This window comes from Neodothiora populina, assembly GCF_041146345.1.
Source record: "Neodothiora populina strain CPC 39397 chromosome Unknown canker_contig_15, whole genome shotgun sequence".
NCBI classification, from domain to species: domain Eukaryota; kingdom Fungi; phylum Ascomycota; class Dothideomycetes; order Dothideales; family Dothioraceae; genus Neodothiora; species Neodothiora populina.
In genome coordinates, this window is record NW_027191413.1 from 1,392,208 (window position 1) to 1,419,052 (window position 26,845).

Genomic DNA, 26,845 nt, shown 5'->3' on the forward strand with positions numbered 1-26,845 from the left:
GAAGGTGTGTTCGTGTGTGTGTGAGCGAGACAAAGTGTGAGAGAGAAAACGTGTGTGGTATGGAGCGTGTATGCATGTGTTTCTCTGTTCTTCTGTCTTCTTTTTGGCCCCTGCTGGAGTACGTATGTACGTACCTTGTCTAACTACCATTTTGACGCGAGAGAGAGAGAGAGACTGTTCTTTTTTTCTCTGCGAGAGGAGCTCCGTTCTAGCAATTTTCGAGGAAGAGAGGACAATAAAAGACTCCCTCCCCTTCAGAGGGGGATGAAGAATTCGAAGAAACTTTCCAGACATTCGTGGGTGTATTGCTGTTGTTGAATATTCATGTGCAGGCGAATCACATTGTTTTTCAAGCATGACACATTGAATTTCACTTCCTCCGTCGTCAAGAGTCTTTTTACTGACGCAAAGATAGGAGCAAGAATCAGAAAAGGTCATTGTGATTTGCATGCTTGCTTCGACCTGTGCGTTCTCTCTGTCTTATCTATAGATTCCTTGCCAGTATGCACCCAATACAGTATGCTATGAAAAGATCCGAAAGGACTGATTCATATCTCCACGCTCCATGCTGTGTTCAGTAATTCCCGATAACGTGGTGAATACTGCTCCAACGACCGCCATTTGTCAGCAACACAACGTCTCAAGCCTCCGGGGCAAAGTCAGTGCTTGGTCTGGCAGATACACTCGACTGAGTCTCGGCTTTGGGAGGATGCTTCGTGTTCTCAGCAGCCAGATGTTGAGCCTGAGCGGCAATGCCACCTTTTTCAACATGACCATGGACCCTGTGCTCAAAAGAATGTAAGGTATTGGCGTCAGCCTGAGTGATCTGCAGAGGCTGCTTGAACATCTTCCACTCGGCGTCATAGGCAGCAAGATGGGAAGCAAGCTCGAGTTGTGGAGGTAGCGCACAAGTGTGTATGATCGGAGTAGGTTGCTCTGCAGCTGCTTCGTGGTCAGAGTCAGATTGGTCTCGCGCTACCCCCAATCCGTTCTTGAAAGCCAAAGACTCGATCTGACTCGTGACGCCTTTCTTCTCGACGTATCCCAGAGCTTTATACTCGAGTTCGCGAACCCTCTCCGCGTCTGCCGCAGTGATGCTCTCCGATTCCTTGAGCACCTTCATCCAGATCCTCCCAGCAGCCTGCCAGAACTCACGTTGCCTATCGAGCTGCGACTGCTCATCCGCACTCGGTATTTGAATAGCTTCCAAACTCGCACTTGGTGCTTGAAAGACAGCTTTAGAAGCCATCTTCTTCTTCTAGTGGACCTTGGCATTCCTGGCAGCCAGACGCTGCGCATCACTGGATATACTGTCTTTCGCGGGCTGGAAGTCTTCTCCGACAACGCGCCCCTCGCATTTCTTCAAGTGGCTCGCCATGTCCATCGTCATACGCTCCGGGTGCTCCTGCATTGGCATTGTAGAGCAGGCTTCTTGGGCGGCTTTTTCAAAATTTTGGTGTTGCTGTCAAGTACGACTTGGGGATGCTGTGGAGGGAGGATAAGATCTACCTGCTCTTTGGTGAGTTGGCTTTGCATCTTCGCTGCTTCGGAACCTTTGGATGGACCGCCTTCGAGCTTCGCCACTGTGGACACGTCTTGAGCGGTGAGTTCTGGTTGATAGGACATGGCTGTCGATGAAGTGTACGAAGATTTTATGATGACTACTTATGTTGACTTTGATGAAGGATGGCACTTTCGACGTGTTCGGTTGTAAAAAAGGGGGTTAAGCCTCATAGATGTCATTTCTGCTGATGATTCATATCAATGCTGCTGGTCATCGAAGACTAACGTGTGTGGAAAGAGCTACCCACCAGACTGGATAGGCTTGCCCATGTTGAAAAGTCGCCAATACAATCTGCCATTCAAGATGATAAAAGTTTGCTCGACCTAAGAACTCGAAACAAGGGGTCATGTTAAAACCTTTCCCTACTCCGAAATATGCTCTCCTGGAAGTGGTGACCGTGACGAAGACAAAGTACATGAATTGAGATGCACTCGGGTTGATCAGGTAGATTGCCATTGGATCGAGATAAAAGTCCTTGTTGTCATCGATATGAACATGATTACTGGATATATGACGAGCTATCAGCCTGACATATCTTCTCGCAGTCCATCTTCCAAGATTCCCCGTACCGCCGTCGCTATGAATATTTTCCGTCCCGCTTCCTTGTATGTGGTATCAATAGTCTAAGCTGCAGAGGGGGTAGTCTGAGCATCTTGTAGTGCTTCGGGTCGGTACTTTGTGAGCAACTTGGTAACAAATGGTCTAGAGTCGTCATCTGAATGCAATCGTTAGGGCAGGTCATGCTATGAGGCTTCGGATAACTTTACAATTCTTATACAGTTCCTCCAAGGCATCAATGCCCATTTTCTTGACTGGAGGCCGATACATGATGAGATATCTGCAGCTGTGTGTTAGCACGATGCCACAAACCCTGCAGAGAGAACTTACGTCAAGGCCAGAACCACTAGCTGTACTCGTTCCGGATCTGAGGCTAATCTCACCACTCTGTTGAGGGCATCCTCATTTAGCGCGGGCACCTCACTCAAGAAGCGAATCAACAGGTTGCGATCATTCGACTCGATGAATGGCATGATACCATCGAGAGTCTTGAGCATCCACTTCTCGTAATGCTCAGGCACATATTCGGCCTTCGGCGATGACTGTCGCACGACACGGTCGTTGTACCACTCCTCATTCAGCCACGCGATAGCCACACCTATACGGCGGCGGAAGTCCTCGATGACATACATGTACAGAGCATCTCTGATCGCGTTGTTGGGCGAAAAGGCCGCTTTGACGACGCGCGAGGATTCTCCCTTGATAGAAGTGTCTTCTAATCCGGCCGACGCCCGAGTAGCGAGTCGCGTGACTACAGTGATCCAGGAGTCTCTATCACCACCAGCTGCGATGCTGTTGAAACCCCTTGAATGTGATGGTTTCGCCGGTGCTGTTTGATCTAGATATGCTAGGTTCTCGAAGACACGGTTGATGGCACCTTTACTGCACTCTGCCGTCTCCTCTGGGGTAAGCGGCGGGGGCGGGGGTAGATTGAAGGGGCCAAGAGCAACTTGCTCGGCGGCTTCCTCTGTAGGGGCTTGGTCGAGATCGTTGAGGACTTGTTCTGTGTCTTCGAGTCCAGGCTCGTATTCGTCGTCTTCTTCAGCAGGGCCTGCAATAGGCGCTGTGCCAGTTGCAGCTCGTGCTGCCAGGGCCGCATTTGCCGGAGTCGGTCTGGAAATCTCCAGGTAACGTGCCCGAACGGTCTGATAGAACACATGTTAGTCATATTGGACGTCTAATCAAAGAAACATGCAACGCCCTGGAAAGGAACGGAAACGCTCTGCACTAAGTATGGAAACGAGCTGACTTTGCAAAAAAACGCGCTGATGGGGCACGGATGAGGGTTGCAATGCATACATTGATTGCGTGGTCCATCTTTCCTTTATCTATGGAAGCCAGGAGCGGAACCACGATACTTTGGAGGATATTCAGAGGTATCACATTCACGTCAAAGCTCTTCAGACCTTGCTCTCGGGTAAGTGTGAATAGTTGGGCATAGCTGACCGGTCCAGGAGGTAAGGAAGGGGGTTGTAATGCCTGATTGATCGGAGGCACTTGTGCGTCTACACGTTGTCTCTTGGCCTCGGATAGACCGTCGGTCGGCTCGGCTGGCGCAGGTCTCTTACGGTTGTGATCTTCGAGAGCCTCAGGCAAGGAGTGTCTTATACGATCAATGCCTTGTTGTATACGACCTGCCATGGGATGTTGTGGGTTTCTGTAGAGAGTCAGCAGAGACACAGGAGTCCGTATAGATACCGACCACGTACTTCTTGATGATATTGTTCAGGAAGGTCATGGTCGTTCGTGCCATGGACCGCACTACGACCTTTGTCTTCATCGTCACGGGCGCAGTCTGAGCCAGCAAGAGAGGGTTGAATGAGAGGACAGTGGTGACGATCTTGATTGCAATAGAGGCTCTCAGTTTGACGAGAGATCCCAAGCAATTCAGAGTCGCGGTCACAAGTAATGCATCACTGCCGAGAGTGTCAGGATTAAGCATAGAATTGATGTGGTGAGATCCTGACCTGCTGTTGTCCTGCAATACTCCGAGCAAGCGATCGAGCAGGCCTGAAGCCTCGGCTTCGAGATTGTTTGGCGGTATCACAGGATGGTCCCGGGGCACCAGTGCAAGAGAGATTTCATTCATGTCCGGTCGCTAGAAGATGGTCAATTCAAGGAAACACACTTGGCTGTTGGGGTCACACGCACCCTCGGATCTGCAATGAGGCCTGGGGTTTGCGTCTGCACGACTTTCTGTATGAATTTGACGCAACAAATGCGCGCGCCAGGGGGTAGACTATCCATTCTTCGTAGTATGCTGGACTTGATGCCAGCCATCTTCTGCCACGACTGGGCGTCATTTGGATTCGAGATACTGCATGGCAAACATAAGACTCCAATATGCATCATAGGAAGATTTACGTCATCACGACAAGTGAGATGCCACAATGCATCGTGTCATGCTATCTACATGGATAGGTGGTTATGGGATATACTCACATATGGCGGAAAACAAGAGGGTATATGCTTGCGGCAGTCTGTATGACGCTTTTGATCACAGAGATATCTTCATTCGGATTGTCCAAGAAACCCTTCAGCGTGTCCAGTACTATCAGACTTAGGTTCTGCTTCTGGTCTGAAGCAAGCACTGGCGAGGCAAACGTCTCTGCGAAGAAATCGGCACCCCATCTTCGTAGCTCCAAAATGGCATCTGCGCCGACGATGCGGAGCAATCCTGGGACAATCTGGGGGTAAAGAGCTGGATCGGCAAGAGCGAGGTTGCGTGCGGCGTTGAGCTGCTTTATCGTGTCTGCGATGTTTTGCGCAGCCATGTTGAACGCAGTTCGGGGGATGGTACGTCTATCTGACGAAACGTGCAGCTTCTATTGCGACCGCATCAAGCGAATCGACGTCGAAAGAGCTGAAGCTATCTTCTGTTGTTGGTGAATCCTTAAGGATGCGGCTTGCACATCTTCCACGATCAGGCCTGGGGATGGGTGTTTTGCTTAACGACTTATTCTTTGCAGAGTAGACGTTCGAGATTGAATGCGATGGCCGGGATTGCGGAGTCTGCTTGATCGAGAGAATGCTATGGTATCGTTGTCTCCCGCATCTATTGTGCCCGATTACTGTTGTATGGGAATGTATGACGCGACTCAGTGACACCTGAGCTGTTGCCAGAGCTGAATAGGCAAATATAAGTACCGTAGTACCGATTTACGAGTCGCGCTCCGACCGAGGTATAACCGACAAGCCGCTGATTGATGATTCTAGGTATGGATGCCATGATAGAGGCAATAGCTGATCCCATAGTCAACCATATAAATTTATTATCAGCAATACACAGATACACCACCATACAAAATGTCGTTAGGAAGGTAAGCGGCTGCTGAGGGGCTTGAATTGGGTGTCACGTAGCTAACCAAGAGTATAGACAAACTCCGCAGGGATCTTACTATGATCGGTACAACCGCCCTACGGCATCACTCTACAGAGCCAGACAGCCATACCTCGTCAAGAATGCACTCACCGGGCTCGGCATCTTTGCTTTTGTGATTGGAGTTTGTACGTCGGTCACTAGGAGAGTCATGATTTCTGAGCAACTAACCCTCCATCAGACTCATTCACCATCAAGGCTGTCGCTCAAGACGATTTCGAAGATGTCGTGGTTCCGGATACCCCGAGACAACCCGCTACACAACAGCCTCAGATGTTGTCTGCAGCAGGGCCGGCGCCTGGGGTCAATAAAAAGTAGAGACCTTGCGCAGATGGAAAGAAAACGGAGTGGTTCTTTGGAGGCATAGCTGGGGCGCATGGAGTTACGGTTTCGTTCAAGCGAAAGATATCTTCTTGATAGGAATTACGGGTGTACGATACACAGTGGACCGGAGTTATCACCAATCATATTACATAGGTGACGCTAGTTCACTCTACTCCCTCACCATCACATGGTCACTGTGCACATTCCGATCTCGTGCCCGGACTATATCGATAGACTCGTCTGCGAGATGAGAGAGAGAGAGTAAAAGCGATTGCTTTGGACCAAGAAAATCTTCCCTCTTTCATTCTTCCTATCAACGCTATATCTGTCTGCATCATGTCGGGTATTTGTACAGGCTAGGCCCACTTGTAACGGTTTCGGACAAAGTCCTGCTCGATAGGAATGGTACCATCTTGCAATTGCTGCAGCTTCTTTGCGTTCTGCTCGTAGTTCTCCTTCTCGTACTTGGCGATGGCGTGGTCGATGTTTGCCCTGGAGCCGGCAGGGACGTTCCACGGAGAGCCAGAGTTGAAGGTCCTACATAAAGTATCTCGTTAGTGAACCTTCTCCTGTTGATTTTCCTCTTTGCTGGCAACAATGGTAACGAGGCGTGTAATTCCTGCTCTTTCTGTTCTGCCTCCAAGGAGTGATATGAACGTACTCGGGGAACTTGAGCTCGACATGTCTGGTCGAGGCCGAGTTGACGAAGAGGTTTCGGTCGGCACCAGCCTGCTCAAGAGTCTGAGAGCGGATGATGTTCAACTCTTGCCACTTCTTTGCCCAGTCTGAGTGGTAGCCGTCGATGACGCGAGTCCAGTATCTCTGCTCGTAGCTGCCGTCGCCGCGGAAGTGGAAGAAAGCAAAGGTAGCCGGGAGGAGGGAGATGCCGACCCAGAACTTGGCCTGATTGTAAGACTAGGTGTTAGCAGTTTTCTCTCTTTTTCTCAGCGATGCAACCGTGATAGCAGATCATGTCGGTGGCTTGAGGAGGGTAACCATACGCCGAGCTTCTCCTCTGATGGACCGGCAGCAGCGTGCGAGTGAGTGTCGTGGTGGGCATCGTGGGCCCAGCGGCGTTGTGATTGTCTCGAGTATGATTTGGCGGCTTGAGCGCTACGCGCTGCGCTCCTCCTGAATGCCTGCATGGTTGTGTTGCGGACCAATGGCTTGTGAGGTCCGGTGGTGGTGCTTTTGGTATAGCCGGATGCGCTTCGAGGTGTGAGGTTCCCATCACAAACCTTGGCATGGTCATCAAATCTGCCAAGACCGGCTTGATCTATATGGGTCTGTATCTCACAAAGGAATTGTTTTTGCTCATTGACCATTTACCGGACAATCATCAGAGACTCATTGACTAGGTATTCATTGGAACTTGATTGACTGTTCACTGAAAAGTCATTGACTTCAACTAGAGGGTCATTGCCTACCTGTTGATAAGAAACTCATTGATCATTCATTGAGGAGTCATTGTACTTTACCTATGCTCGTCATTTGCACAAGCAGCTATGCAGCCAGCCACAGAAGCGGGAACGATCTCGGCAAGGACCGCAACAGACGACGAGGCTCTGTCCAAGTTTCCAGGTCAGCCAAAGATCGGGGCATGTGAGACCTTGGTACACGAGGGGGCTCTTCGTGTTTAGTTAATGACTTCTCGAAGAAAGGTCGACGACTTTTCAGTGAATAGTCGGTGACTTTTCATTGAATAGGCGACAAGGCTTCAGCGAAGAGGCAATGAAATCTTAGTTAAGAGGTAATGAGTTTACATTAATGAGGCAATGGATTTCTAACGAACAAGTAATGAGTTTCTTATAAATAGGCAATGACTACTTGGCGAATGGTCGTTGACTTGTCAATGAATGGTAAATGACTTCTCGCCGAATAGTAGATGACTCCTCAGCGAATGGTATATGACCAGCGTATAATGGTCAATAAAGCCTTGGTAACTCAAGCCTTTGTACTTATAGTAGTATAGCTTCAGGTATCGTAGGCGATTTTACGGGCACAGTAGTAGCAAGCTCCAAAGACAGACTGGCCCTACCACATATCGTACTGCAGCACTAAACTACAGGTACTACAGGTACTACTACTGCTGTCTCGTACAGCAGGTACATCATCGTCAACCTTATCCCACCTGCACTCCCAGATTCCCTCTTTCCTCTTTCCCCCACCCGTTTGTATTCATTTGCACTCTGACAAGGGAAACCCGCTTTGGATACTTGTGTATTTCATATACTGCACTCTCTTGGGGACTTCTCTCGTTGCACAAAACACTATACTTGTAGCAACAACAAAAAAAGAGGTCTCAATCCACAACCACACCTGTACTTGTACCTACCTACCTTACCTTCCCTAGCATTTTGGGCCAAGGGCGTAAACGGCTTTCGAGGGGTGCGGCTGTAAACATAATCCACCGCATTGATTCCACACAACTTTCTCTCGCTACGAATAGAAGCAACTCTTTTTGGATTTTCTTCCACTCGACTTCTTGACCGACAAAATGGCGGCGCTCGGAGAAGACTTGCTGCACGTCGTCAACAAGCTACAGGACCTTGTTTTCAACACCATCGGAAATGATTCGCTTGACCTGCCTCAGATTGTACGCCTGCCTGCCTGCCTTTTATTCCTGCCGCATCGCACTGCTGCAACAAGTGCAACAAGGCCGCCGCAGCCTACAGTAATCGCTAATCGCCAGAACAGGTCGTCGTTGGATCGCAATCATCGGGAAAGTCATCGGTGCTCGAGAACATTGTCGGAAGGGATTTCCTGCCTCGAGGAAGCGGCATCGTCACGCGGAGACCTCTGATATTGCAACTCATCAATGTCCCCAGCGACAGAGACGACCAGCCCGAGGGCGACGAGGTTCACATCCCTCACACTCCTGCGAGTGTAGCTGGTCAGGACGAGTGGGCCGAGTTTGGACATATTCCTGGTCGCAAGTTCTACGACTTCAGTGAGGTCAAGAGAGAAATCGAAAACGAGACGGCAAGAATAGCAGGAAGCAACAAGGGTATCAACCGACAGCCCATCAACCTCAAGATCTACTCGCCTCATGTCTTGAGTCTCACTCTGGTCGATTTGCCCGGTCTCACAAAGGCACGTTCTTGTTATTGATATGGATTTATTCGAGGTCGGTCTGCGGCTAACAGTCTGCGCAGGTTCCCATTGGCGACCAACCTACAGACATCGAAAAGCAGACTCGCAATCTCATTTCCGAGTACATCGCCAAGCCCAACAGTATCATCCTCGCTGTGTCGCCTGCGAACCAGGATCTCGTCAACTCCGAGGCGCTCAAGCTGGCGCGCCATGTCGACCCCATGGGAAAGCGGACAATCGGTGTGCTCACCAAGCTCGATCTCATGGACCACGGAACCAACGCCATGGATATTCTCTCGGGACGTGTCTACCCTCTCAAGCTAGGCTTTATCGGAGTGGTCAATCGATCACAGCAAGATATCCAGGGTAACAAGTCACTGTCGGATGCGCTGTCGGCGGAGAGAGAGTTCTTCAGGATGCACCCGGCATACCGAAACATGGCCACGCGCTGCGGAACACAATATCTCGCAAAGAGCTTGAACACCACCCTCATGACACACATCCGAGAGCGCCTGCCGGACATCAAGGCGCGCCTCAACACACTGATGGGACAGACACAGCAAGAGCTCGCGAGTTACGGCGATGTCAAGTTCACTGGCAAGGAGCACCGCGGTTCTCTGATTCTGCAATTGATGACACGCTTTGCTTCTTCTTTCATTTCATCCATTGACGGTACCTCGTCCGAGATCTCGACCAAGGAGCTCTGCGGTGGTGCACGAATCTACTACATCTTCAATTCTGTCTTTGGCAACTCTCTGGAGACGATCGACCCGACCACTAACCTCTCTGTGCTCGACATCCGCACCGCCATCCGAAACTCGACCGGTCCGCGACCGAGTCTTTTTGTTCCCGAGCTTGCCTTTGATCTTCTCGTGAAGCCACAGATCAAGTTGCTGGAAGGACCTGGCCAACGCTGTGTCGAGTTGGTGTACGAGGAGCTGATCAAGATCGGTCACACTTGCGGCTCAACAGAACTCACACGATACCCTCGCCTACAGGGCAAGCTCATTGAAGTTGTATCGGATCTTCTGAGAGAGCGTCTGGGACCCTGCTCTTCCTATGTCGAGTCCCTCATCTCGATCCAGCGCGCCTACATCAACACCAACCACCCGAACTTTTTGGGTGCAGCGGCGGCGATGAGCTCGGTCATCAACGACAAGAACGAGCGGGAGAAGGCGGCGGCCATAGCACAAGAGAAGCGCAAGCGCGAGCAGAGAAGACTAAAAGAACCGAACGGAGTCAACGGCTCCGAAGGACAAGAAGGCGGCGAGGAAGAGCCTGCAATCGAGGCACCGGGCGAGAAGGCCGGCTCCCTGCCCATCAGAAGCCACCTCAACAACAGCAAGACTTCGCGCAGCATGTCTCCGGCTGTGGGACGACCGGGCCAGTCGATCCAGCATCACCACGCGCACAGCAACGGCACAAGAGCCGGCTCACCGCCGCGCTTCGGCGCCACTGGCAACTCGGCAAAGGACAGTTTCCTCAACTACTTTTTCGGCAAGGACGGCGTCGGCGGTCTGCCCCCCAACCCCAACGCTTCCATGTCGTCGTCGATGGGTGGAAGCAACAGACATGTCAGTCAGAACATCGAGCCTAGTTTTGCGGCTAGCATCAGGAGAGGTGACACGAGGGTTCCCGATAGACCTGTGTCTAGACAGACGGAGCATACAGGTGGGGACGACATGTATGCCGAGGAGTATCCAGACACTGGATTTGTGAGTACTGTCGCTTCTCTTCCTGCTACGTTTCATTTCACTAACTTCCCCCGTTGCAACCACAGCCCCTGGCAGACGACGCCCCAGCTCTGACAGAGCGCGAAGCCCTCGAGACGGAACTCATCCGCCGGCTCATATCATCGTACTTCAACATCGTGCGCGAGACCATCGCAGACCAAGTGCCCAAGGCAGTCATGCACCTGCTGGTGAACCACACAAAAGACGCCGTGCAGAACAGGCTGGTGACGGAGCTGTACAAGGAAGAGCTGTTCCAGGAGCTGCTGTACGAGGACGACGCCATCAAGAGCGAGAGGGAAAAGTGCGAGAAGTTGCTGTCGACGTACAAGGAGGCAGCCAAGATTATCGGAGAGGTCTTGTAAGATTTTTTTCTTTTCCTTTCTGTTCATTGGTATGCAGTAGAAAGGAAGACTTTATGTGTATGGTTGTGTGATGTGCTTCAGGAGGAAGAGAGAGGGGGGGCGTGTTTTCTTTTTCTTTTTCTTTTCTCACAAATGTACGATTCTCTCTTGTCAGACAATGAAAAAAAAAACCTCCATCCCATCTCCATTTATTCATGTCTCTAGCTATGTCTCTCTTTTCACGCGTCTTTCGTTTCTCGTTCCTGTCTGAACATCTCCTCTGTTTGCCTGTTCTTTTTTCCTTGAAATGTTCAGCTATCTATCTCGGACAAGGCACTCCCATCTACAGTAGACTCAAGGGCAGAACCAATGAAGGAAACATTGAAGGAAACAATAAAAGACAGAGAGAAGAGAATGAAAACCACGACATACTACACATTATATGAAACATTCCATGACTCTATGAGACGAATAAAGAAGGACAGGAGGGCGAGGAAGAGAGACAGATCGGAACAATACTATCTGCTTCGGAGACGGAGAAAAGAGAGTCGACAGAGTAGTTCTTTGGCTCTAGCTAGATACGGGGTTGATCAGAAAAGAAAAGAGATGAGACGAGGACTTTATGCTCACGATCAAAGCCAAGTCCCATCTTACTCGGACGTCAAGTTCAACTCAAGTCGACTATCAAGTCCAACTCAAAAAGTCGAACGTCAAGATTGAGGTGAGAGGTGAAAGTCAAGACCCGAAATCAAGGTAAACGTCCCAACCAAGTCCGAGGCTGAGATCAAAGCGAAACGTCGAGATACGAGAAGACGATCAACCAGGTGGCGGCTTCGCCCCCATATAGACTGCGCGCAACGGTACGAGATCAGAAAGCATGCCAATCACAGAAAGAGAAGGACCGTCGATGACGAAGAAACAGAAAGGACGGCGATGCTACCATGTCTTGTCTCATTTCACCTTGTCTTTGTCCATAGACTTATTAAGTCCTAGAAGGTAAAATAAGGAAAGCACTATAGACAGCAAGATAGACAAAAGCCTGGACGGAAAGCATATCACCTCTCCCAGATCGTCAAATAACAATGTAACAATACAGTGGGAAGAAGGTAAGAGAGAGCGGGGGCCCGATGTGTAGAGGTACCTTACCTCAGAAAAATAGATCATCTTGGGAAGGTACAGTACGGTTTGGTTCACGGTCATGATTGGGTTTACTGTGACAGTGGGCATTCAGAGGGAAAACAAGAGTGAGGTTTACCATGATAGTTGGGTTTTACAGTGATAATGAGCATCAGAATTGAAAAGGAAAGGGTGGGTTCGTGTGTTGGTTACCTTACCTTACTCTTGTCTCCTACTGGACTACCCAAGGTACCTTAGCTCAGGCACTAGGTGTACTGACTCGGGCTTTTCTGCGCCCTCTTTCTCGAGGAGAGTCGAATCTAGCCTTCGCTGTCGCGTCTGCATAGAGCGCTTTTCGATTCACTTCTCGCTTGGATCAGACGAGATTTCTGGTTGTCTCGGTCTTTCGAGCTCTTCTCTCGTTTTTATCTTCTTCTTCGGTTCTTGTGGGCAGAGAGAATTTCCATGTCTTGGGCAAGGTAGAATGAATAGAAGAAAAAAGGGCTTCGTTTCGGGAACAATTATATCAGCCTTTTTCCTTTTCTTTCTTGCTCACTTCCTCTCTCTGTCTCTCTCTGTCGTCTTCTTTTTCTCCCCCTCTCTCTCCCTTGGACTCTTTCTCTCAATCTTGCTTACTAGTAGGCGAACTAATAGAAGAACGAAAAAAAAACAAGAACAAGGGTTTCTAGGTTTGCGCATGTTGATGTGGGCGTGTGTGTATGTATAAAAGTGATTTCTTTTTTGTTCTTTACATTTCTCTCCTTCTCAGCCTCTCTTCCCTACTCGAAAAACACCTCCATCGTTGAGGTCGGAGAGGGTTGTTTCACTAGTTGTACAGAGCGCAGGATAAATTGGGGGGGGGGGGGTTCGCTTTCATTTCGGGAGGATTATTGAACATTTGTCTATGCTGACTCGGTGCTCTTGAGCCAAGCTTCGAGGTCGAAAGAAGGAGAGCTGAAGTCGGTGTTGGCTGGGAAATGAAGGGGTCAGCATAAGGACGCTTGTGCGGTTCGCGGGGGGTGCGACAGAGACAGGACAAGGCGGCGATTCGACACGGGCGCGCGCAGTTTTCTGTGCTCAGAAGGACTGGAATGGCGTGGGAGAGGCGGAGAGCGAAACAAGATTTTGTCCTCAGACGGGCAGAAACATACCACTCGACTTGGACGACGAGTCCTTGGGGGCGTTCTTTCGTGCAAACTCGGCCTTTGCCTGGGAGATCAGGGACTGCTTGCGCTCATACTCCTGGGCGTTCTCTCTGAGCTTGTCGGCGGCGGAAATGGAGGCCTGGTGGGAGAAACCGTAGGCGACACCGAGAGCGAGCGCTGACCAGCGGAAGACCTGGGAAAGATTGTTATCGACACGTTCAGCGCCGGGCGGCGGCGGCGGCGCAAGTGAATTGACAGACGCAGCGACACGAGACACCGAGTCAATTGACTTGAAGGACGGACAGAGAAACGTACGTTGACACCGGTGGAGGTCATTGTGAATTTGTCAAGAGAGCTTGATTCCTCGTGAAACAGGGCGACAGATGGGGAGAATTGACGAGCGCTATCTATCGCAAGTCAAAGAAGAGGAGGAGGAAAGAGGAGAAGAGAGGAAAAAAGGGTGGATCGGTATTGCTGGTTGAATTGTACAGAGGAATGGGAGGAAGTACAGGTAGAGTAGAGTAAATGGCAGCAAAGCAGTCTTTGGGGATTTGGCCTTCTGCGCTATTGCGGCTCCCCTTCCTGGCGTCACTATAACAATAATACTGCACAGCTACACTATCACTAATTACTACTTTCTTAATACTCTATTCTCTCTCTCTCTTTTCCTGTCCGTCTCTCTCTGCCCCAGCCTGAGCTTCTTCTGCCTCCGTTGGCCGCCCGCCCGCCAATCAACCCATCAAGCGAAGCAATCCACTCCAGCGACCAACCAGATACAGCTACGACACTCGCACTCGCCATGTCGGAGGCAGGATGCCGGCTTTCCCCGTTCTTTCCCTCTTTGCATGTCTTCCAGTGTTTGCACCGATTGCATCTCACTGCACAGGTCGTGTTTGCATACACTTATACACTTGAACACTATTGTTGATACATGTCTTAATTATACATGCGAAGCTCTCGACGAACAATACATTACCTCACCTCGTCGTCGCCATATGTCTTCACAGCAATGAGAACTAGCTTCCTCTTCCTGTCAAAACAATCGCCCTGTACTCCGATCAATTCCAAAAACAGAGAAGAGCTTATCAGGACGAGCAGCAGGTCTGCCTACCTCTGATACTAAAACATCTAAGCTTGCTTTGTTCATCCCGACGCTTGCAGCAGCAGCAGCGTTGAGCCATCAGTCGACTATCGAGCACAGAGAGGAGAGACTGGAGAAGAAACAAGAAGAGCAAGATGTCTTCCTCTCTCCAGGCCCGCAAGGAGGAGATCCTGGCCAAAAAGGCCAAACTCGCCGAACTCAAGCGACAGCGTGAACTACGACAGCGCGAATTCAGCTCTCATCGATCGAGCGTGGGAGAAGGATCAGACATCCCTTCGCCCACTCCATCCCGCGCCAACAACCGCGCAGAGCTCGACAGCTTGATCTCGAGCCTCGTAGATCGACCGGGCCGCGAAGATTCACCGCGCAGTCGTCCCAATTCCCTCATCAGTCTAAGTCAGCAGAGCTACCAGGAAGGCGCAGACAGTCCCATCCGCCCGAGCACCGGCACTCTGTCACCTGCGCCCCTGACTACCACAGCCACGCAGACATTGGCCTTTGCACCGCTGACCACCGTCTATGATCTGCCTGCCTCGCCGAAGCAGCAGGTCATCACTTACAGCAAGGCCGTCCAGACCTCCGACGACTGGCCCGCCGAGAGACCAAAGACCCGCGATCACCAGTCCGCTTCCGAGGATGAAGACCCTCCGACGCCCTCGCGCACCCGCAAGCGTTTGAGCAGACGAGAAAGAGAGCGCGACGAAGAGCTGAGACAGAACATCCGAAAAGAGATCGAAGATGAACTGGCAGCTCTCAAGTCGTCAGAGCAGGACACGAAGCCGGAAGGCAAAAGCAAAGAGAACTTCCCCGCCCGCACTCTGACCAACGATGAGCTGAACGCCGTCACCGCCTCTGACGACTTTTTCGATTTCGTCGAGCGCTCCACCAAAGTCATCGAGAGAGCGCTGGACGAAGAGTACGATGTTCTGATAGACTACGCCATGAGAGGTCTGGGCGGCCTGGACGACGATGACGACGACGGCGGCGGCAACACGCGCACAAAGAAAGGCCGTCGCATACGAGAAGTTCACCAGTTTCAGGACGAGCGTTGGACCAAGGGTCGAATGATTAGTGATCTCGACTACTCTCTCAAGTATCCCGAACTGCTCTTGACCTCCTATACCAAATCTGCCGCCTCTGCACAGAGTGCTCGAGGCCTGGCTCTGATATGGAACTCTCACATGCCATCTCGACCCGAACACGTCTTCGCCGCGACAAGCGACATTCTGACTGCACGCTTCTCTCCCTATCATCCAAGCTTGGTGCTCGGGGGCACTTATTCAGGTCAAGTGTGTCTCTGGGATATCCGACAGCGCTCGCATGACGGTGCCCCTGTCCAGCGAACCCCACTCGCCGGAGAAAAGGGTGGTCACGCCCATCCCATCTACAGTGTTGCAGTCGTTGGCACACAGAATGCCAGCAGTATCGTCAGTGTCAGCACAGACGGCACAACTTGTGCCTGGACCTTTGACATGCTCTCGAAGCCCCAGGAGTATCTCGAACTCATGTCACCACCTGGCAGGAGCCGGACTGACGACATTGCTCCCACTTGCATCAGCTTTCCTCGCTCTGACCCTACATATTTCCTGGCCGGCACGGAAGAGGGCAGCATTGTTCCTGTGCATCGTTATGATCGCGCCGGTGCGAAGGCAGGGGTCGATCTCAGCGTTTTGTACGGTGGTCACGCTGCACCTGTGACCGGTCTCGACTTCCATCCCAGCAAGGGCAAGGTTGATCTTGGAGATCTGGTCATCAGCTCTTCGCTAGACTGGAGCGTCAAGGTTTGGCGTGTCAAGCCACCGAGCACAGCAGTTGCCGACAGCGTCGTGCAGGCCGAGCGATCCATCCTCGACATTATGCGTGAAGACGTCGTCTATGATGTCAAATGGTCACCGACAAGACCAGGAATCTTCGGTCTTGTCGACGGTGCCGGCAGATTGGAGATTTTCGATGTCAATGTGGACGTCGAGGTGCCTGTCGCTCGCGCCGAGCCCAGCCATACCAAGGGCGATGTCTTTGGCATTAAGAGTCTGAACAAGCTTGCTTGGGACAATAATGACGGAAAGAGAGTAGCCGTCGGCGGTCTGGACGGCATTGCTACAGTCTTCGAGGTCGGTAGTGATCTGGGTGGACCAGAGGTCAACGCCAAGGGAGATGACTGGATGGGCATGAAGCGTCTTGTGGCGAGACTGGACAAGAGCAGAGAGTCTGATGGACGGTGAATTTTGTGTGCCTGTGTCTTTTCTCTTCGTTGTGCTTTTTGTGCAGCTGGCGATACCGTTGATACCCCCTCATCCTCGTTCTCTTTTTGTACCGGTATATCGCCTTTTCCACCCCCATTCGACTCCAAATATATACCCTTTCCCCCTTTTTCGCTTCTGTCCCACTATGACTCGTGTTGCACTCCTCGACATGAGCTTGCTGTACTCGTAGCTCTGGATTGTAATTTCCCACTACTTCCACAACAGTAGCTGAGACATGAAAGAAACCCCTTGCTTCAATGGACAAGTCACGCGTTTGTTTATGATGTCGGAACATATTCCTCCTGTGTCAAATCTATACACAACCTAGCTGACCTTCATTTCCCGACCTTCGCTACATATGTCCGTTGTTTTGTTATTTGGTGTCATTCCGCCAAGTCACTCTACACACTCTTTTCTTCCTTCCCCCTTTACTTCCATCTCTTTCGCTTCCCTCTCGATTGAATCTCCAACACACCAGCATCTCTACCTCTCCGCGTGCGTGCAGGATCCAGACATAGAATATGAAACCCTCCATCGCTGCCACCTTGGCATTTATCGCGCAACTAGCTCCTTTTTCAAGCCTCGTCGCGGCTCAGCAATCCACTGCTGCTGCTGCTGCTGCTCCATCTCTATTCTTCACATCTACGTCTTCTGTTGTTGTTGCTGGGCAGGATGCTGTGTTGGGGTATAGCGCGAGGGAGCTGGATGTGCCCGTTACTATCACTTTGCGTAAAGGTGATCCGAGGAGTTTGGAGACGGTTTCTGTTTTGACTGGTGAGTGATTGCTTCCTTGTTTTCCTCTTTCTCCCCCCCCCCCTCTCTCTCTCTCTCTTTCTCTTTCTCTTCTACCTAGACATTACTCCACCACTTCCTCAGATACACCCTCTCGCTATCGTCGAGAAGGTCATTTAATAACACGAACCTGCAGAAACCGCAACAAACGGCACCTGGACCTGGCAAGACCCCCCTTCGACACTCATGAACGCTCAAGACTACGCTTTCGAGATCCAGCAGGGTGATGAAGTCAATTACTCTGCTGGGTTCAGTTTTACTGGCGGGTCTAACACTCCTAGTCCTCCTACTACTGCTGCTTCTTCATGGACGCCTGCAGAAGCTGGGTATACAATTACAACAACAGAGCCCTGCTCGACTTTAACGCAGACTCATGCGCCTGGTCGCGGTGTTAATGTGCCGTTCTATCCTGTAGTCCGGCTCAATGGCACGAATGGGACTCTTGGGACCGGAACGGGAGTGAGTCCGGGTAGTACGGCGACGGTGATTAATCCTGGTGGACCGATTAGGAATGCGACTCCTTTTTTTGTGCCTACTACTGCTTCTGCTTCTTCTTCTTCTTCTTCTTCTTCTTCTTCTTCTTCTTCTTCTTCTTCTTCTCCGCCAGGCGCTGGTACCACTTCTTCTCTTCTGGGAAGTAGTACGTCTGGGCCTGGTGGTGTTTCGTCTTCCGCCGCTTCTGCTGCTGGCGCTGCTAGATGTGGGTTGTTCTTCAATGTCGCTTTGCTCGTATTCGTGGGATTCTGGACAGGAGGGAGATGAGGAGGAGTTCGCTGGGAATTTCGGTATTATTTTCTTGGGAGTCTTAGGTGTCTTTTGTAGTATTTGAAAGTCCGAGGGAAAGACAGAGAGGGAGTGAGCGAGCGAGTCATAACACAGAGAAGAGGAGTGATACCAAAAGGGGGGATATACTTCTTGGACGATGACGGCTTCGGTCCTTCTCCTATTGTTTTTGCTATCCTCCTTTTTCATTCCTTTTTCACTTTTCCTTCCCTTTTCTCTCTCTATAGTATGGGTGGTCCTTGTATGACCGGAATCGACGTAATGCTTCTATCCTCATTACTATTCCTAAGTTTCTGACTCACTGTCTCTGTTCACTTGAAGCATATATCCACGCTTGTCATGTCTGCACTTAGTTGTAGTATCTACACTTATCCATCGCATGTACTGTATATTTATTCATCACTCACGCGTTTCTATGGTCGTCTCCTAGCAGCGAACCACTCTTCCACTGACAAAACCCAGAGCTAGAGAATCTCACAGTGGGCACTAGAGTGATACTGCTGTATCTTACTGGACTCACATATAAATTCACAGTAGTCATTTCTGTCATCATGTATATGAGACAATCACTTCTCAGTCCCAGTCCACCAGTGAGGGCAGCGACATTGCCCAGAGAGAACACAGGAGATAATCGGCAGAGAGGACCTCTCTGTCACAGACCTCCTCGATACCCAGCCTTTAACACAGCTTCAACTTGAGGACATGGGCGATTACTTGTCTTTAATTGTCAGCAACGACACAACTCATGATCACGCGTAGGCAGCGCTACTGGCAGACTAGGTCTACAGGGCAGATGGCGTGAATATAATCGATACAAGTCCAATGCTGAACAGCAAAATTTATATAGCTGATATGAAGGGTACGCACCTGGACTCGGCCTTGCAAACAGATCACAGTATCCACCTCAGGTCATGGTTGACCTTTCCAAATGAACCTGGTATGACGCAAAACGACTCTAGTTAGTGCATCATCATCATCATCATCCATCATCATCATCATTATTATCATAATGGTGTATACTGTACTAAGCCAAGGCAAGACAAAGGCTGCCAGATACAAACCAGCTCGGTTTTAATGAATGGCCCTCTGTTGAACAGTCAACGGCTGTCTATTGAGGAGTGAATGACTCTCTGTTAAACGGTCGACAAGTCTCTGATGAAAGGTCAATGATTTCTTGATGTTCAGCTAATGATCGCTCGGTGAGTATTCAATGAAATAGGAACGAGCTCTGTTGCGGTATCTTGTGGTCTGGTACGGTAAGCTCGAGGTGAAGTACTGTACAGTACCTATTTTACCTTCTTCCCTTGGCTTTCTTACAGTACCTTGCCTTATTTACGGTACCTTGTCCAGCCTCCTTGCCCATAAAGAACTAAACTGAAGTAGTCGTACTGTGCAGTACTCCACTCTGCAACTCACTCTTGGAGAATATTTGATGAAGCGTCTGCCTTGAGACAATCCATAGCGGTGTCTTGTCACTTCGCCTTGGTCTACTTGGAGACTTTGCTGAGTTGTCTGCCGTGAGATTGTCTTTAGCATTCGCCTTACGAAGTACCTCTATATGGTACTGCTGAGGCTTTTGGGCGTGGGTAAGTATCTACGGCTGCTCTTGAGGCTTGAGTGTGGCTTTAGGCAGCTCTTTATTTTTGTTCTACTTCTTCCCTTCTGTTTCTTTTATGACGGTTGCTCGCTGCGAATCCGCAAGACATGTCGAAGTGCGATCAATGGATGATACTGCTCGGAACTCATTCTCTGATTACTATCGAGATCGCTTGCGATAGACCACAACCATGACTTCATTGCTAGGACTCAAACCTCACCTCATCCACTTCCTCAGCTCTCATCTTCCTCCCTCAATCCACTCTGTCCTCTTCCTCAAAACACACTCTGTCCTGCTCCCGATCCTGACATACTACACCCCACCCTCTTCGCACTCATCATATTAGCTCAGTCCTTCCCGCCATCACAATCACGAATCCTGATAACAGCCCCCCTGGTGGGATTCGTGACTTTGCAGTTCACATGTCACGAGTGGACGGGAAACACGGAGGAAAAAAGAATGGCTGCGGGAGCGGCGATTTGGGTTCTGAACTTCTCTCGACGTTGGTGTTTTTCCACCGCAAATCCAGGCTTTCGACAATCGAAGAGAATGACTAATTCATGTCTAATCGCTATAGCAAGTACCTCATAGATCGACTGGTCAGAATGACACTAGCCCACGTCCTCAATGCGGGCCTGATTCACTACATCATCAGCACCCCCTTCGCTGGAGTTGCAGGAAGTGGCAAACAGCTCCACTCACTGAAAACTGCATCACTACGTGAGCAGTTCACATTCTCTGCGGTCATGATCGCGATGCAGTATCTTGGTCTGGCATTCATGGGGGATTGCTACAACGCGTTGGCAGTATTGCTCAATCTTGCTGAACCTCATCAATGTCGACCGCTTGTTGGAAGCCTCACAGCTGCGTATACTGTTCGCAACGCTTGGTCGTAAGAGGCGTTTCCGCAAACCCTTCTGCATTGCTGCTTGTTACTAATGAATAACAGCGTTACATGGCATCAACTCTTTCGTAGGGTATATATATCCTCATCTGAAGCATTTTGGCCGACGCCTACTGAGCAATTGACAGACTCTTACCTGGCCAGGAAACACTCTAGCATTCGACATCTTCCATCTCCCCAGAAGATCCAACCTCGCCAGAAACATACGCATCTTCATAGCCTTCACAACCAGCGCCATACTGCACGCAATCGGCATGTATCTAGTTTCAGGCCAAGGTTTCCGCGTCAATATCCTTGTCTTCACCACTCAGCCGCTGGCAATTCTGTTCGAGCAGAAAGTCATTGCAGCAGGCCAATATTTTGGTTTGCGCGGTGGTTTGTTATGTCGTATGATCGGCTATCTGTGGACGTCTGCTTGGATCCTGGGCTCTTCGAGCTTGTTGTGGAAGAAGGACGACGCGCGCTCTGATGGCCGCGTCTTGATGGTTCCCTGGAGACCTCATGATCTGATGGGTGTAGGTTGGCTGATGGATGCTTGGTCGCAGCGATAGCCGTCTCTGCTAAAACTTCCGCTCATTGTTATTCTATTGATAGATGAATGTCGACAATACTTGATAGCAGTGGACCTGTATGTGACATTTGGTAATAATGGTTGTGCCATCAATAAGGTATACAACGTCAGACTGGCTCGGTAAGGGAAGGTACGGTACCCCCTGTTCACCTCTGCTTTTGGTACCTGCTTCTTCTGAAACATTGCGGTGCGATGGGGACCCTGTCCATTTCACATCATATTCACCTTGCTTTACTTTACTTCGCTTTACTCTGTTTTGCTTTGCTTTGCATTACAGTATTCACTTTGCTTTGCTTTTTGTTTACTTTGCCTCACCTCAGCTTACTTGGGTGCAAAGTGAGGCCCGCATCAATACTACATGTACAGTGAAGTAGCAAGATCCCGAGACTCAAGTAAACGCTTGACCGTCGAGATATTTATGCATATCGCCTTGTGCTCCGTCAGCACAGCCTGCTACGCTACAGTGATCTGAAAATACATTGCTTTTCCTTTTCGATCGACCATTATACATGAATAGCTCAAGCATACAAGTCATCGTCGGCCGCCGCAGCATCGCCGAACCCGGCTTCATCATACTCGGCGTCTGCATCGACTGCTACCCCCTTGCCTTTGCCTTTACCTTTTGCTTTCCCCTCGTCGTCTTGCACGGGCGGTGCTTTCCCTTTGCCCTTTCCGGACCCGTTCAGTGATAAGTGGTCCGTCTTGATGATGTAGTCGTCGTCGTCGTCTTGGTCGTCGGGTTTGGTGGCGCGCACGCGTGCTGCTGCTGCTGCTGCTGCTGCTGCTTTGCCGTTCGACGTGTTCCTGTGGCTCTGTTCCTCTGCTTGTCGTTGCGTCATCTGCGCTCTCAGCAGATGAGCCATCTCGTCCCTCATGGCTATGGCATTTGCGCGCTCGGCTGCAGCGGCGGCGGAGGAGGAGGAGGAGGAGGAGGAGGAGGAGGAGGTGGCGGCGGTCTCCTTCTCCTTGCCGCCCTCGAACTCCTTGCGCACGCGTTCGTAGTGTCCTAATTCCTCGGCGCTGACGGACGGCACGAGCTCCTTCTGTGCGCCGATGAAGTCTTCCTCGGCTACGACGACGCGCGTGTACTCGTCCGTGGCATAGTGGTCGAAGAAGTACGCGATGGATATGGCGGGTTTCGGAGGGCTCCCGGCGGCGGCGGCGGCGCGCTCGGCGTTGATGGCGGCGACACGGGCGTCCACGAGCCGCGCGGATCGTGTTATGGCTTTCAGCATTGCGTCCGAGCATAGGGCGTAGAAGTCGGCTCCCGTGTAGGTGAATGGGAGGCGTTCTGCGATGCGCTTGAGGTCGAGATCGGGTGCTAGAGCGAATCTTTTGCGGGGCGTTAGTTGGTGCATCAGGTGGAGATATGGATGGATGGGTGAAAGCATCACTTACTTCCGCGTGAGAGCTTGGAGGATGTTTTGTTGCTTCTCATGAGTGTCGCTTACGCCAAGGTACAGCATTTTGTCGAATCGTCCCGGTCGCAATAGAGCTTGGTCGAGTAGATCAGGTCTGTTTGTTGCGCCGATGACAAAGACTCCACCGCCTCCGTCCTCACCATCGCTCATACCGTCAAGTTCCGCGAGTAATTGACTCACGATCCGGTCCATGACACCTCCACTGTCGCCCTGATTACCTCGCTTCGGTGCAACGGAGTCGAGCTCGTCGAAGAATACACAGCACGGTCTCGCATCTCTGGCTCGTTGGAACACCCTTCTCACGTTGGCTTCTGACTCTCCGATATACATGTTCAGCAGCTCAGGACCCTTGACCGAAAAGAAATTGAGACTGAACTCCGTGGCGATGGCCTTTGCAAGAAGGGTCTTTCCTGTGCCTGGAGGTCCATAAAACAGAATGCCACTGCGCTTCTTGAGACCCTTTGCGAACAGCTCGGGGCGCGACAGAGGCAGCTGAATCGTCTCAATCACGGCATCTTTGACATTCGCCAGCCCTCCGACATCAGACCATTGCACATTTGGAATCTTCGGTGCACCGATGGCGTCTGCGAAATTCTTGCGGGCATCGTCAACCGCCTGATCGAAATCTGCCGGCATGAGACTTGTTGTAGCGTCGCCCCCTGAAAGCTGTATGTCTCGGAGAGTGATTGTTTGTCCACGCGTAGATGATGCTAATGCGGCCAAAGCCTCGAGGCGTGACGTCTGATTGTAGAGCGCGCGCTCCGTGACGTCTACCAAGTCTCCTGCCACCAATGCCGCTGTCTTTACGGCAATTGAGGAAAGATCGACTGATGGAGACAATGGGACACCAGTGTCGGCGATCACAGAACGCAATATGCCCTCTCGCTCTCCTTCGTCCGGCGCCGACATTTCTAGTTCCTGGGTGAATAGAGCGCGGATATTATCTGGTATTTTGTCCACTTCGGTCGAGGTAGCAACAAGCACTCGGCAGTCAGCAAGAATATCCTTCAGAGCAGCAGCCATCCGGTCAGAACTGAGAGCTTCGATGTGACGTATGAGTAGGGCGGTGTTCTGAGGCCCGCATGTGAGTGCTCGTTCCGCTCTCATTTTGAGCAAGACTTCGGTCTTGTTGTCTCCCCCTCCACCCGCACCACCCTCAGACAGTGTCTCGTAAGCATCGATGGCGAAAAAATGCATGCCCAGGTCCATACAGGCCTGTGAGACTGTGTAGGCTTTTCCAATGTGACGCTGTGTAGATGTGAGTAGGATAGCAAGGGGAGGAAGGCTGAGGTAGGTGGCTCGCGGGCTCATGGCTGCCAGCATCAATTCTCGGATGCGACGGCGAAGCTGTGAAACAAATGGCTTAGGCGGGGCGCGCGCGACAGACCGAGTCTTTTCTGTGGATGCCGGAGCTTTGTTGAGGCCCTGGTAGAAAGGCCAGACGTTACTCATCGTCGCTGGGAGTCTCTTCTGTTCTAGTCCGGATTGACCTATGCGTGTTCTGGACGGGTCGACAATGACCACCCCTCCCCATGCTCCCGCTTCCTCGGCACCCTGACCTTCATTGGCAGACGCCGGAGTTACGTCTCGAATCTGAAACCATGCCACCGCTGTTCTTTGGACCTGGTTAGTCTTGGGAAAGTCAGAGCCCATGGACAGCGGTCGAGACAGCAGGTCATTATTGCCGTTCTCTTCGTCAGCCCCACCTCCCTCATAGATGGCTCGTCCGAGTGTTTCATCAATGGGTATTGTCAAAAGATCACCGGACTTGACGACGCGTTGTTTTTGCTCGAAATAGTCTCGCAGGCCAATGAACAAGCTTGGCTGTATCGGTCGCTCAGTCGAGAGAGGGGTCGATATTTGGACCAGGGACACAGCTTTGGCGACGGGTGGCATCGAAGACGCCGACAAGCGCGACTTGAGATGCAAGGGTCGAGACGATGACATGTTCTCAGGCGCGCGGATGGCAGAGACGCAGATGTGGCTGGCTTCTCCCATGTTCGCGAGGAGGACGGGAGAGAGGTATAGCACTGCAGGCGCAGGAGCAAGCACTTGGCTGGACGAGATACTGTCTCTTCGGCCTGACTTGCCGCTGAGGTGATACCTAAGCGGAGGCTTGGGTGCGAGCGAATCGGGAAGAGCATAGAGTCTCACAGGTCTCCAAACATCGTTTCTTTGCGACCCTTCGTGATCCAGTCGAGCCAGTCCGAGGCTGAGCGGGTTCGAGACAGAGGGGTCAAGACTTGGCTCGACTCTGACCCAGTCTCCCGAGAAGCAGCCTAGTTTAGCCAGAGCACTGGTCTCGACGAATACTCTGCTCTCTTCATCCTCCTGACTCGACGGCTTGGGATGAAGCAGCGCATCGGGCACGCGCTGGAGCAGACCCTGGGTCTTGAACACCTTGGACTTCCCACCTTGTCCACCCCTGGAAGTTGCAGTCGTCATAGAAGAGTGCCCAGAGCCTGGAGTACTGATACCGTTCGCCAGCATACCGAATGGCCTTGGAGTGGACGAAGTGAGGGCAGAGGCGATGCCGGGGGTCTGCGAAGCAATGGCGGGCGAGGACAGGGAGATCATGTCTTCAAGATCATCGGAGAGATCTGCGTCTGACTCGTCGAGTGAGTCTTGGGTATCAGAAGTAGCATCGCCATCGTCGTCGGTTGCTGTCGCAAGACCATCCTCGGCAGCGGTGAAGAAGGCTTCATTCGAGGTTTCGTAGGAAGTGTCGTGCCCGCCAGCAGTGATGGCGACATTCTTCGAGGCGGACTTTGGGCGTCGATCGCTTCGGCTGCCTTGCGACACGATGACAATCCGCGTGCTCTTGGTCAGAAGACCCTGAGATACTGGTTCACAGGCTGCGACTGTTGCGGTGAGAGCAGGTGAAGTTATAACATTGCCGACGCTGACCAGCTGCGTGTCTTTCAAAGCATCTCTTACCATCTGCAGCCCTTGCTCCGCACTGACGGTGATCCTGGAGTCCAGCTCTTTCTGTCTGCGCTTGTTCCCGGATCTGAGACCATTAGTCGGCCTGGGAGGGGTGTCCAGTTGCGCATTAGTATTAGTGCCTGTGGAATCCGTCGAGGCAGAGGCCAAGGATACAAATAGCGTATCCAAGGCCAGAGGAACGACATCGGCGACTCGAATCTCGACAGCAGAGCCAGGACGGAAAAGGCGGTCGGGAGCGTGGGACTGCAGCACTCGCGCAGCGTGTGATAGTATCGACACCCTCATGGAGGAATGGGGTAGTGCGCGGTGTCCTCTTGGGAGGCTCCGGCAAGGTAGGACAGTCCATTGTGCACTCGTCGCAGACAAGTCTGATGCGGTCGTCCAGACAGTGATGGCCATGTAGAACGTGACTCCTGGATCACCATGTCCGGCGGGCAGCAGATCGGCCACAAGGTCCTCGGAAAGGAGGGCGGTGTCTCCCTTGAGCTTACTGTCCAGATGAAGATGGCAGGAGATGAATGGCTTATCTTGTCTCCGCCGTCCCCTCTTGCGCTTGAGCGAACGCGGATGGGGGTCGTCAGCAGCCATTGGGACATGTAACCACGAGACGTCGTGGACTTTCTGGTCTCAAGTGAAAGAGACGATGTTCGTTGTCCGCTGTCCGCATGTGAAGTTGTCACTTGAGGCTCGGCCAAGCTTACCGAGGCAACAAAGCAGAGCTGATTAGGTGGGTTGGTGCGGAGGTATAAGGTGTTTACTCCATGGACGTGTCTTTTCACTTTGAGAATCACGGGATACCTATCCCTACATGTTATGGCATGGCTGCACGACCTTCTGCGCACCGCCGTGTCACGAGGAACTGTCCATTGCCAATCATCAACAGCTGATAGGACAGACTGGGTGGATAATAAACCAAAGCATTCGCCCTCGGCCAAGTCGTTTGCAGCTCGGAGGTGATGCGGAGGAGACGATGAACGGACCACCAGTCATTTTTAGTTGTTGACCATTTCTTCACTAATGGCTAAGGTATTCATCCAAGACTTACTGCATCTTCCCTGCTTAGACCAGTATGTTACCTCAGATAGACAGGACCTGTTGTCATCTACAACACTCAAACTTGATATTATTCCGATGGTAGACGAGCACAAGCAGGATCGGTCTTCTATACGGTATTAGACATCGAGTCTGAATGTGCTTCCACTCTGCTGGCCTCGCTGAAAAGGGGTATCTTAA

At 51.3% G+C, this 26,845-nt stretch overlaps 8 protein-coding genes across 8 annotated transcripts; 4 read left to right on the top strand and 4 right to left on the bottom strand.

The window, feature by feature from the left end:
* Positions 1–2,187: 2,187 nt before the first annotated feature.
* On the bottom strand, positions 2,188–4,896 carry AAFC00_002816 (uncharacterized protein; the record flags this gene model as incomplete). Its single annotated transcript, XM_069342195.1, has 8 exons — positions 2,188–2,279; positions 2,332–2,402; positions 2,453–3,267; positions 3,422–3,779; positions 3,832–4,038; positions 4,090–4,220; positions 4,274–4,439; positions 4,565–4,896. 8 exons carry the CDS (start codon positions 4,894–4,896, stop codon positions 2,188–2,190), a joined length of 2,172 nt encoding a protein of 723 aa, XP_069198699.1.
* Positions 4,897–5,428: 532 nt separating this feature from the next.
* AAFC00_002817 (uncharacterized protein) lies at positions 5,429–5,819 on the top strand (the record flags this gene model as incomplete). The annotated part of the gene is made up of 3 exons (XM_069342196.1): positions 5,429–5,442; positions 5,499–5,629; positions 5,683–5,819. 3 exons carry the CDS (start codon positions 5,429–5,431, stop codon positions 5,817–5,819), a joined length of 282 nt encoding a protein of 93 aa, XP_069198700.1.
* Positions 5,820–6,181: 362 nt separating this feature from the next.
* On the bottom strand, positions 6,182–6,970 carry AAFC00_002818 (uncharacterized protein; the record flags this gene model as incomplete). The annotated part of the gene is made up of 3 exons (XM_069342197.1): positions 6,182–6,362; positions 6,487–6,728; positions 6,827–6,970. The coding sequence occupies 3 exons, from the start codon at positions 6,968–6,970 to the stop codon at positions 6,182–6,184; spliced, it is 567 nt and encodes a 188-aa protein (XP_069198701.1).
* Positions 6,971–8,322: 1,352 nt separating this feature from the next.
* AAFC00_002819 (uncharacterized protein) lies at positions 8,323–11,013 on the top strand (the record flags this gene model as incomplete). The annotated part of the gene is made up of 4 exons (XM_069342198.1): positions 8,323–8,421; positions 8,523–8,918; positions 8,981–10,633; positions 10,699–11,013. The coding sequence occupies 4 exons, from the start codon at positions 8,323–8,325 to the stop codon at positions 11,011–11,013; spliced, it is 2,463 nt and encodes an 820-aa protein (XP_069198702.1).
* Positions 11,014–13,010: 1,997 nt separating this feature from the next.
* AAFC00_002820 (uncharacterized protein) lies at positions 13,011–13,589 on the bottom strand (the record flags this gene model as incomplete). Its single annotated transcript, XM_069342199.1, has 3 exons — positions 13,011–13,078; positions 13,260–13,446; positions 13,569–13,589. 3 exons carry the CDS (start codon positions 13,587–13,589, stop codon positions 13,011–13,013), a joined length of 276 nt encoding a protein of 91 aa, XP_069198703.1.
* A 900-nt stretch (positions 13,590–14,489) lies between these two features.
* On the top strand, positions 14,490–16,577 carry AAFC00_002821 (uncharacterized protein; the record flags this gene model as incomplete). Its single annotated transcript, XM_069342201.1, has 1 exon — positions 14,490–16,577. The coding sequence occupies one exon, from the start codon at positions 14,490–14,492 to the stop codon at positions 16,575–16,577; it is 2,088 nt and encodes a 695-aa protein (XP_069198704.1).
* Positions 16,578–17,119: 542 nt separating this feature from the next.
* On the top strand, positions 17,120–18,152 carry AAFC00_002822 (uncharacterized protein; the record flags this gene model as incomplete). The annotated part of the gene is made up of 2 exons (XM_069348040.1): positions 17,120–17,372; positions 17,527–18,152. The coding sequence occupies 2 exons, from the start codon at positions 17,120–17,122 to the stop codon at positions 18,150–18,152; spliced, it is 879 nt and encodes a 292-aa protein (XP_069198705.1).
* A 3,611-nt stretch (positions 18,153–21,763) lies between these two features.
* Positions 21,764–26,200, bottom strand: AAFC00_002823 (uncharacterized protein; the record flags this gene model as incomplete). Its single annotated transcript, XM_069342202.1, has 2 exons — positions 21,764–22,577; positions 22,644–26,200. The coding sequence occupies 2 exons, from the start codon at positions 26,198–26,200 to the stop codon at positions 21,764–21,766; spliced, it is 4,371 nt and encodes a 1,456-aa protein (XP_069198706.1).
* Between the last annotated feature and the right edge of the window lie 645 nt (positions 26,201–26,845).